Raw genomic sequence first — 12,143 nt, 5'->3', positions numbered from 1 at the left:
GTCATCAAGCCCAGCTGTGGCCTGCATCCCGGCCTCCCAACTGCATCACAGCATCCATGCTCCAGGGCCACAGAGAAGCTGAGCTCATGTGGGTATATGTGTGTGTGTGTGTGTGTGTGTGTGTGTGTGTGTGTGTGTGTGTGTGTGTGTGTGTGTGTGTGTGTGTGTGTGTGTGTGTGTGTGTGTGTGTGTGTGTGTGTGTGTGTGTGTGTGTGTGTGTGGTGCAGTTTGTTGAGCTTGTTGGAGGGGGTCTATATGTGTTTTTATGACTACACTCCAGTGACGCAGAAACTAGGGACTGGGCCTAAGGCAGAGGGGCATGCTGGGTAAAACATACATAGTGGTGTTTGGGAAAGCTCCCCTGGAGTGTAACAGAGAACGAGGGTATTCCCAATCTGTCTATCCCTCCCCCTCATGTCTCCTCATCTATTTGTTTCATTCTCCTCTGGTATCTTTTCACCTACTCATCCCAGAATTCTCCCACCCTCCCCTGTCCCTCTCCTCCTCTCTCTTCCCCCTGCTCTCTGCACCCACTACGTTCCTCATACTTTGACTACCTCCCCTGTACCTACCCCTTATACCCTCCCCAGTCTCTTCCCTCCACCTACCATTTACACCCTCCCCTCCCCTATATCTACCACCTAGACCCTCCCCTATATCTACCACTTACACCCTCACCTATATCTACCACTTACACCCTCCCCTATATCTACCACTTACACCCTCCAGTCTCTCCCCTCCCAATATCTACCACTTCCCCCTCACCTGTCTCTACCACTTACACCCTCCCTATATCTACCACTTACACCCTCCCCTATATCTACCACTTACACCCTCCCCTATATCTACCACTTACACCCTCCCCTATATCTACCCTTACAGCCTCCCGTCTCTCCCCTCCCAATATCTACCACTTCCCCCCTCACCTGTCTCTACCACTTACACCCTCCCCTATATCTACCACTTACACCCTCCCCTATATCTACCACTTACACCCTCCCCTATATCTACCACTTACACCCTCCCGTCTCTCCCCTCCCAATATCTACCACTTCCCCCCCTCACCTGTCTCTACCACTTACACCCTCCCCTATATCTACCACTTACACCCTCCCCTATATCTACCACTTACACCCTCCCCTATATCTACCACTTACACCCTCCCCTATATCTACCACTTACACCCTCCCGTCTCTCCCCTCCCAATATCTACCACTTACACCCTCCCCTATATCTACCACTTACACCCTCCCCTATATCTACCACTTACACCCTCCCGTCCTCCCCTCCCAATATCTACCACTTCCCCCTCACCTGTCTCTACCACTTACACCCTCCCCTATATCTACCACTTACACCCTCCCCTATATCTACCACTTACACCCTCCCGTCTCTCCCCTCCCAATATCTACCACTTCCCCCTCACCTGTCTCTACCACTTACACCCTCCCCTATATCTACCACTTACACCCTCCCCTATATCTACCACTTACACCCTCCCCTATATCTACCACTTACACCCTCCCCTATATCTACCACTTACACCCTCCCCTATATCTACCACTTACACCCTCCCCTATATCTACCACTTACACCCTCCCCTATATCTACCACTTACACCCTCCCTCTCCCCTCCCAATATCTACCACTTCCCCCCACCTGTCTCTACCACTTACACCCTCCCCTATATCTACCACTTACACCCTCCCCTATCTACCACTTACACCCTCCCCTATATCTACCACTTACACCCTCCCCTATATCTACCACTTACACCCTCCCGTCTCTCCCTCCCAATATCTACCACTTCCCCCCTCACCTGTCTCTACCACTTACACCCTCCCCTATATCTACCACTTACACCCTCCCCTATATCTACCACTTACACCCTCCCCTATATCTACCACTTACACCCTCCCCTATATCTACCACTTACACCCTCCCCTATATCTACCACTTACACCCTCCCCTATATCTACCACTTACAGGAGAGGGGAGAGACGGGAGGGTGTAAGTGTGAGAGACGGGTGAGGGGGGGGGGGAGTGGTAGATATTGGGAGGGGAGAGATGGGAGGGTGTATCTACCACTTGTACCCTCCCCCTCCATTTTACACTACACATCTCCTCCCCGGTTTCTTTCATAAACTCCTCCTCCCCTGTATGGCCATTAGTTTAAGGTGAATGTATTTGCACCAAAGAAAGTGATAAGAGAACAATACAGATAAAAACATTTCAAAAAATGGTGTGTAGGTTGTGGTTGGAAGCACAAGGTATTATATGAAAACCACACCACAAAAAAAAGTACTAAAATAAAGGTTTGTTAAAACACATAACAAAATCTACCAATTATAAATGAGTAAATTAATGAAATATATTTGTTATGTTTAAATGTGTGTGTGCATGTAAGTGAGTAGAGAGTTAGGCTATACTTAGGATGTCCCTGTATCCAACATCTCTCTCCTTCATTCTTCCTCCTTTTCGTAGTCAATTTCCACCCTTCTTCCCTAACCCCATTGTATTCTCCACCCCCAGAACTACTGTACTCTGACCTCTTCTCCTGTATCACCCCTCTGTGAGGCCCCAAGTGTTGGGGTCTAAACTGTAGCTTTTAGTAGCAGCAGTCCTGCTCCTAGTTACCATCCATTATTAATGGCCTGCTGCTAGTTCTGTTTCTGGACCCATCTTACTTTCAGGGTCACGCAGCCATTAAAACACTACAATCAACACCCAGAAGAACCAGAGGGAAAGACATGGTGACAGAGGGAAAGAGGGAAAGACAGAGGGAAAGACAGAGGGAAAGAGGAAAAGACAGGAAGACAGAGGGAAAGAGGAAAAGACAGGGTGACAGAGGGAAAGAGGAAAAGACAGGGTGACAGAGGGAAAGAGGAAAAGACAGGGTGACAGAGGGAAAGAGGAAAAGACAGGGTGACAGAGGGAAAGAGGAAAAGACAGGGTGACAGAGGGAAAGAGGAAAAGACAGGGTGACAGAGGGAAAGAGGAAAAGACAGGGTGACAGAGGGAAAGAGGAAAAGACAGGGTGACAGAGGGAAAGGAAAAACAGGGTGACAGAGGGAAAGAGGAAAAGACAGGGTGACAGAGGGAAAGAGGAAAAGACAGGGTGACAGAGGGAAAGAGGAAAAGACAGGGTGACAGAGGGAAAGAGGAAAAGACAGGGTGACAGAGGGAAAGAGGAAAAGACAGGGTGACAGAGGGAAAGAGGAAAAGACAGGGTGACAGAGGGAAAGAGGAAAAGACAGGGTGACAGAGGGAAAGAGGAAAAGACAGGGTGACAGAGGGAAAGAGGAAAAGACAGGGTGACAGAGGGAAAGAGGAAAAGACAGGGTGACAGAGGGAAAGAGGAAAAGACAGGGTGACAGAGGGAAAGAGGAAAAGACAGGGTGACAGAGGGAAAGAGGAAAAGACAGGGTGACAGAGGGAAAGAGGAAAAGACAGGGTGACAGAGGGAAAGAGGAAAAGACAGGGTGACAGAGGGAAAGAGGAAAAGACAGGGTGACAGAGGGAAAGAGGAAAAGACAGGGAGACAGAGGGAAAGACAGGGTGACAGAGGAAAAGACAGGGTGACAGAGGAAAAGACAGGGTGACAGAGGAAAAGACAGGGTGACAGAGGGAAAGAGGAAAAGACAGGGAGACAGAGGGAAAGACAGGGTGACAGAGGGAAAGACAGGGTGACAGAGGGAAAGACAGGGTGACAGAGGGAAAGACAGGGTGACAGAGGGAAAGACAGGGTGACAGAGGGAAAGACAGGGTGACAGAGGGAAAGACAGGGTGACAGAGGGAAAGACAGGGTGACAGAGGGAAAGACAGGGTGACAGAGGGAAAGACAGGGTGACAGAGGGAAAGACAGGGTGACAGAGGGAAAGACAGGGTGACAGAGGGAAAGACAGGGTGACAGAGGGAAAGACAGGGTGACAGAGGGAAAGACAGGGTGACAGAGGGAAAGACAGGGTGACAGAGGGAAAGACATGGTGACAGAGGGAAAGACAGGGTGACAGAGGGAAAGACATGGTGACAGAGGGAAAGACATGGTGACAGAGGGAAAGACAGGGTGACAGAGGGAAAGACAGGGTGACAGAGGGAAAGAGGAAAAGACAGGGTGACAGAGGGAAAGAGGAAAAGACAGGGTGACAGAGGGAAAGAGGAAAAGACAGGGTGACAGAGGGAAAGAGGAAAAGACAGGGAGACAGAGGGAAAGACAGGGTGACAGAGGAAAAGACAGGGTGACAGAGGAAAAGACAGGGTGACAGAGGAAAAGACAGGGTGACAGAGGGAAAGAGGAAAAGACAGGGTGACAGAGGGAAAGAGGAAAAGACAGGGAGACAGAGGGAAAGACAGGGTGACAGAGGAAAAGACAGGGTGACAGAGGAAAAGACAGGGTGACAGAGGGAAAGAGGAAAAGACAGGGTGACAGAGGGAAAGAGGAAAAGACAGGGAGACAGAGGGAAAGACAGGGTGACAGAGGAAAAGACAGGGTGACAGAGGAAAAGACAGGGTGACAGAGGAAAAGACAGGGTGACAGAGGGAAAGAGGAAAGACAGGGTGACAGAGGGAAAGAGGAAAAGACAGGGAGACAGAGGGAAAGACAGGGTGACAGAGGAAAAGACAGGGTGACAGAGGAAAAGACAGGGTGACAGAGGAAAAGACAGGGTGACAGAGGGAAAGAGGAAAAGACAGGGAGACAGAGGGAAAGACAGGGTGACAGAGGGAAAGACAGGGTGACAGAGGGAAAGACAGGGTGACAGAGGGAAAGACAGGGTGACAGAGGGAAAGACAGGGTGACAGAGGGAAAGACAGGGTGACAGAGGGAAAGACAGGGTGACAGAGGGAAAGACAGGGTGACAGAGGGAAAGACAGGGTGACAGAGGAAAAGACAGGGTGACAGAGGAAAAGACAGGGTGACAGAGGGAAAGAGGAAAAGACAGGGAGACAGAGGGAAAGACAGGGTGACAGAGGGAAAGACAGGGTGACAGAGGGAAAGACAGGGTGACAGAGGGAAAGACAGGGTGACAGAGGGAAAGACAGGGTGACAGAGGGAAAGACAGGGTGACAGAGGGAAAGACAGGGTGACAGAGGGAAAGACAGGGTGACAGAGGGAAAGACAGGGTGACAGAGGGAAGGAGGGAAAGACAGGATAACAGAGGGAAGGAAAACGGTTTGCACTAACAAACGGAGATCATCAATAAATTAAGTTTTTTTTAATGGTGGTAAATGAATGAAGGCAAATTATGGTTTTAGAACGGCCGTCAATTGTTCAAAGAGTAAACTGGCTGACATTTAAAAACAATTGTAGACAAGAGTCAGGGTAAAAAACCCATGACCTGCAAAGCCAATTCCAATCAGTTGACGTGTTCCCCCATATGAACATTGATTCAATTATTGATTAAGTCAGCTTCAATAGGTAAAAAGCACAGGTGGGTCAATAGCCATTCTGATGACATAGGGAGATCAGCTTACCCTTTGATGATTGGTAAAGTTCCAACATGTGACTTACAAGGGAGGACCTGGACATCCAATGGGTTGGAGCAGGTGTTGGACATCCAATGGGTTGGAGCAGGTGTTGGACATCCAATGGGTTGGAGCAGGTGTTGGACATCCAATGGGTTGGAGCAGGTGTTGGACATCCAATGGGTTGGAGCAGGTGTTGGACATCCAATGGGTTGGAGCAGGTGTTGGACATCCAATGGGTTGGAGCAGGTGTTGGACATCCAATGGGTTGGAGCAGGTGTTGGACATCCAATGGGTTGGAGCAGGTGTTGGACATCCAATGGGTTGGAGCAGGTGTTGGACATCCAATGGGTTGGAGCAGGTGTTGGACATCCAATGGGTTGGAGCAGGTGTTGGACATCCAATGGGTTGGAGCAGGTGTTGGACATCCAATGGATTGGAGCAGGTGTTGGACATCCAATGGGTTGGGGACATCAAATGTCCAATGGGACATCAACATGTTTACCAACAAATACACCTGCTGAACTAGGACTCCGTCCTTATAATAGCTAATATGACTATAAATCATTATTTCATATGCTTATAATGCTTTATACTTGTATTATATGTCTGTCCATGGACAATTGTTTGGGGCTTGAGTAAGGGGAGGTCGGCATTATGTAGGAGTGTGCCTTTCGTCCCAGTGAAGCAGCATAGCACCATTAAAACAGCAGGATGTTCTCCAGTGAAGTGGTTGAAGCACAATATTAAGGCTTCAATGAATATGAGCATATTGAATAAATAGCACATGAGCACTGTAGCTTCTGATCAAGAGACAAGTCAGAACAGTTTAGACTACATTGTACGTTGATGGCTGTATGTTGAAATAGAAGTGATGTTCTGACTATGGTCTCTTATATAATACATTTATAAAGCATTATAAGCATATGAAATCATTATTTAAAGGAGTCCAGGACAGAGGGAAATATGGTGCTGTCTGAAATCCTTACTTTACCTCTACCCAATCATTTCCTAAACTAGATCCTCAGGATCCAGAGGGGTGCACGTTTTGGTTTCTGCCCTAACACTACACAGCTGATTTAAATTGTCAAAGCTCGATGATTAGTTGATTATTTGAATCAGCTGTGTAGTGCTAGGGGGAAGAAGACATTTTTTTTAGCAGAATATATTACCACATTGTTAGTTTTAGCAAGGCCATCTTTGACTAGTCGTGAAACCATTCATGGCCTACCGTACAAAACATATGCCCTATAGTAACCCTTCTTCCCTGCCTCTGATTGGGCCCGCCTCTGCCGTTTGGATAGTACGAACCATGTGATCGGTTATCTCACTTCAACTAAATAACTATTAACTTGTTCTTTATCATAGGAATTGTTACTCGAAACAGTTGTGTCATTTGTGTCAGATTTCATGCGGAATGTAAAGCTGCACATTGATTCATGTCCAAGCTTCTCAACAGCATGGGGCTGGAGTGCTATATGCTCAGAGTTGAAGTAAAGGTGCTTGATCAACCCTCCTCAAATACAAAACTGACCTTAGATTAAGGGCGACTTCATCCTTCTCAGCACAGTAGTACCTACTAGTTTACTGAGACACGCCCACCCTGGTGTTTAGCTTACTCAGTCATATACCTATCCAGTGGTGTAAAGTACTTCAGTAAAAATACTTGAAAGTACTACTTAAGTCATTTTTAGGGTATATATTTTTGAGGACTTTTACTTCACTACATTCCAAAAGAAAAGGACGTACTTTTTACTCCACACATTTCCCTGACACTCAAAAGTAGTTGTTACATGTTGAATGCTTAGCAGGACAAGAAATGGTCTATTTCACACACTGATCAAGAGAACATCCCCAGTCATCCCTACTGCCTCTGATCTGGTGGACTCAGTAAACACGTGCTTCATTTGAAAATTATGTCAGTGTTGGAGCATGCTCCTGGCTATCCGTACATTTCTTTTAAAACAAGTAAAATTGTGTAATCTGGTTTGCTTAATATAAGTAATATGAAATGTATACTTTTACTTTGGATACTTAAGCATATTTTCACAATTACATTTACTTTTGATCCATAAATATATTTAAAATCAAATACTTTTAGTCAAGTAGTATTTTACTGGGTGACTTTCAGTTGAGTCATTTTCTATTAAGGCATCTTTACTTTTACTCAAGTATGACAATCTCTCTTCACTCGCTGTGCTGTGGAAGTCAAACTGTTCTGATCATTCATTAAATAATCACACCACTAATTGAGTCTAATCAAGAAATAACTATATTTTCTAAACAGTAGCCTTGCATGTTGTGGCATTAACAGGTTGCTGTTCTAGTCTCTCACAGTGACTCTCACAGGCAGCATAAGACAGGCAATAAAATGCCAAGAATCATCCCACACAACAGGATAAGAGTCATAATACAGTACAGCGTGGTGTAATAAAAACAGCTGACCTTTGGGCCACACAAAGAAACTCATGACTACAGCTGGACACCTCAGCTGATAAACTGGCCCTCTAGGAGTAGGAGCAGCCCAGCTACGTTACTGCACAGCCATCTAGGAGTGGGAGCAGCCCAGCTACGTTACTGCAGAGTCCTCTAGGAGTGGGAGCATCTACATTACTGTACAGTCCTTTAGGAGTGGGAGCATCTACATTACTGTACAGTCCTCTAGGAGTGGGAGCATCTACATTACTGTACAGTCCTCTAGGAGTGGGAGCATCTACATTACTGCACAGTCCTCTCGGAGTGGGAGCATCTACATTACTGTACAGTCCTCTAGGAGTGGGAGCATCTACATTACTGTACAGTCCTCTAGGAGTGGGAGCATCTACATCACTGTACAGTCCTCTAGGAGTGGGAGCATCTACATCACTGCACAGTCCTCTAGGAGTGGGAGCATCCCAGCTACGTTACTGCACAGTCCTCTAGGAGTGGGAGCAGCCCAGCTACGTTACTGCACAGTCCTCTAGGAGTGGGAGCAGCCCAGCTACGTTACTGCACAGTCCTCTAGGAGTGGGAGCATCTACATTACTGTACAGCCCTCTAGGAGTGGGAGCATCTACATTACTGTACAGTCCTCTAGGAGTGGGAGCATCTACATTACTGTACAGTCCTCTAGGAGTGGGAGCAGCCCAGCTACGTTACTGCACAGTCCTCTGGGAGTGGGAGCAGCCCAGCTACGTTACTGCAGTCCTCTAGGAGTGAGAGCTTCTACATTACTGTACAGTCCTCTAGGAGTGGGAGCAGCTACATTACTGTACAGTCCTCTAGGAGTGGGAGCAGCCCAGCTACGTTACTGCACAGTCCTCTAGGAGTGGGAGCATCTACATTACTGTACAGCCCTCTAGGAGTGGGAGCATCTACATTACTGTACAGTCCTCTAGGAGTGTGAGCATCTACATTACTGTACAGTCCTCTAGGAGTGGGAGCATCTACATTACATGTACAGTCCTCTAGGAGTGGGAGCATCTACATTACTGTACAGTCCTCTAGGAGTGGGAGCATCTACATTACTGTATAGTCCTCTAGGAGTGGGAGCATCTACATTACTGTATAGTCCTCTAGGAGTGGGAGCATCTACATTACTGTACAGTCCTCTAGGAGTGGGAGCATCTACATTACTGTACAGTCCTCTAGGAGTGGGAGCATCTACATTACTGTACAGTCCTCTAGGAGTGGGAGCATCTACATCACTGTACAGTCCTCTAGGAGTGGGAGCAGCCCAGCTACGTTACTGCACAGTCCTCTAGGAGTGGGAGCAGCCCAGCTACGTTACTGCACAGTCCTCTAGGAGTGGGAGCATCTACATCACTGTACAGTCCTCTAGGAGTGGGAGCATCTACATCACTGCACAGTCCTCTAGGAGTGGGAGCAGCCCAGCTACGTTACTGCACAGTCCTCTAGGAGTGGGAGCAGCAACATTGCTGTACAGTTCTCTAGGAGTGGGAGCATCTACATTACTGTACAGTCCTCTAGGAGTGGGAGCAGCCCAGCTACGTTACTGCACAGTCCTCTAAGAGTGGGAGCAGCTACATTACTGTACAGTCCTCTAGGAGTGGGAGCAGCTACATTACTGTACAGTCCTCTAGGAGTGGGAGCAGCCCAGCTACGTTACTGCACAGCCCTCTAGGAGTAGGAGCAGCTACATTACTGTACAGTCCTCTAGGAGTGGGAGCATCTATATTACTGTACAGTCCTCTAGGAGTGGGAGCTACCCAATTACTCTTCTGTAAAGTCCTGTGGGAGTAGCCCAGTTACTGTAAAGTCCTGTAGGAGTGGGAGCAGCCCAGTTACTGTAAAGTCCCGTGGGAGCAGCCCAGTTACTGTAAAGTCCCGTGGGAGCAGCCCAGTTACTGTAAAGTCCCGTGGGAGTGGGAGCAGCCCAGTTACTGTAATCTAGCCTGGGTACCAGACTGTTCAGCTATCATTCCACTCGCCACTCCTGTTTTTTGCCAAATCATTGCCAAAGACTTGGCAAATGACAGGAGTGGAAGCAATGAAAGCTAAACAGACTGGTACCAAACTAAAAATCAATCCTCTATAACAAAGTATTCCATTTCATTAATTCGATTCTATTCAACCATGCATGTTGCACTCTGAACCGTATGTTTCCAACGTTAGTAAGGATAATAAAATCACCAATTATAGAAGTAGATTGATCCAATATGCTACTTTGCTCATCTGCAAAAGAGCAGGAACCCTAAAGCCGTTATGATTATCCTCAGAGGCAGAAAATCAACAATGACTTCGCCATCATCACGCAGGTGCATTGCTAGCATCCAGTTGCGTCCCGGAATCATGAGCCATAAAATAGTCTGGTGACTTCCAAGCAGCCTAAGCAGAGAGGCGCGCGGCTTCCCAAGCCTATGAAACACACCCATTAGTTGCCAGTGCGAGCTGTACATGATCTTCAACACAGACGTGAGGATCTCATTATAATCACATAAAGGGTGATTTCAGTGTATTACAGATCAATGGGGACTGACTTACCGATACCAGGCGCTGAATAGATGAAGTACAATGCCGTGGTGGACAGTGAGAAGAGGAATATAAGCCCAAGGAATGACCTTCTCCGAAATCGCAGATGTGTCGGCATTATATAGTCGCAAAAACACGTAGACGTTTTCTTCTTTACAATAGAGATGGGCTAACAGTAGGCCTCAAATCTCCCGAGCGTGTCCAGATGTAAACGCAATCTGCGAATAATCGGTTTTATTTGTCGACTGCAGCAGATATTCTGCGGGAAAGATGAGTGGCCAGGCGAGTAGGAAGTCTAGAGAATAGAAAGACAGAATCGAAAGGTGAGACAGCTAAAGCCAGCTTTGATTCAGTTTAGAAGAAGTCCCAATGTGGAACAGCTAATCGCGAAAATGCAGTCAAAACTGTCGGTTTCGTATTCAGTGGAAGGACATCATTAGCCTACAGTAAGACGCGGGGGAACTCGGCCGCTCGGGCGGTGGTAGCCTACTATGAACGGAAAGCTACTAGCGTCTACCTTCCACAAAAAAATGTGCCATGCCTTTATGAGGAGGCGTCTCGTTTCCCCATAGGGAGTGTGTGCAAACTCTTTCACTACGTCACTGATACTGATTGACTTTATGCAGTGATGGAAAATGTACTCAATTGTCATTCTTGAGTAAAAGTAAAGATACATTCATAGAAAATGACTGTTTAATGGCTTCTGTTTATGTATTTAAAAAATAATAATAATAGCTCATCAGCATTGAGCTAAACTGAGTTAGCTCAGTTGTGACATCATATTTAGCTTACATTAATTGGACTAAATCGTTTTTGTTATATTTTAGATGTCACTGTATTAGACTAAGCGTAGGTGATTAAATTATGTTGAAATGGTGCTAGAATAGTGGAGGCGTCGCCTGTTTTCTTTGCAACTTGCGGTAACTCTCCATGGTTCAAAGTCAATAGTTGTTTAGTAGTGCGAAAATGTCGGAAACATTCACTTGCTTGACCATGCTGTAGGTCATGTAACTGTTTGTTACACATGCAATATGTTTTATGGACTTAACCGGAAATATGTCTCCAGTTTTGTGATGAAACAAAGGTGTGGTTGAATTTATTCTGTCATTGTCTTCTTATTGTCTCGGACTATATATCACGGTGTCAAGGCATACAGTAGGAACTAACAGGTTATAGAGCAAATAACGCAATTATCCTAACACATAGGTTGTAATATGGCTTTTTTCCTGGCTTGCCTTCCCTGGTGATTTTACCCACGCACCACTACTGTTTGTGATGAATTATTCCGCCTGATCAGAGGAAGTAGGGATGACGAGTTATATTGATAGGCGCATGAATTGGACCATCATTCTGTCCTGTCTGAGCATTCGAAATGTAACATATACTTTTTGGTGTCAGGGAAAATGTATGCGGGTAAAAAGTACATCAAATCAAATCAAATGTATTTATATAGCCCTTCGTACATCAGCTGATATCTCAAAGTGCTGTACAGAAACCCAGCCTAAAACCCCAAACAGCAAACAATGCAGGTGTAAAAGCACGGTGGCTAGGAAAAACTCCCTAGAAAGGCCAAAACCTAGGAAGAAACCTAGAGAGGAACCGGGCTATGTGGGGTGGCCAGTCCTCTTCTGGCTGTGCCGGGTAGAGATTATAACAGAACATGACCAAGATGTTCAAATGTTCATAAATGACCAGCATGGTCGAATAAT

At 46.5% G+C, this 12,143-nt stretch overlaps 1 protein-coding gene across 1 annotated transcript in view; it reads right to left on the bottom strand.

The window, feature by feature from the left end:
- The window catches only part of b4galt5 (UDP-Gal:betaGlcNAc beta 1,4- galactosyltransferase, polypeptide 5), a 58,573-nt gene extending 47,598 nt beyond the window's left edge, over positions 1 to 10,975 (bottom strand). Inside the window, exon 1 of the mRNA XM_046365002.1 lies at positions 10,447 to 10,975. Coding sequence (XP_046220958.1) covers positions 10,447 to 10,552 — 106 coding nt within the window. The 5' untranslated portion in view covers positions 10,553 to 10,975. The remainder of the gene's footprint in view (positions 1 to 10,446) is intronic.
- Between the last annotated feature and the right edge of the window lie 1,168 nt (positions 10,976 to 12,143).

Source organism: Oncorhynchus gorbuscha, linkage group LG10, assembly GCF_021184085.1.
Source record: "Oncorhynchus gorbuscha isolate QuinsamMale2020 ecotype Even-year linkage group LG10, OgorEven_v1.0, whole genome shotgun sequence".
NCBI lineage: Eukaryota > Metazoa > Chordata > Actinopteri > Salmoniformes > Salmonidae > Oncorhynchus > Oncorhynchus gorbuscha.
Note: the sequence above shows the minus strand (reverse complement) of the source record. Positions and strands in the feature narration are given on the sequence as shown.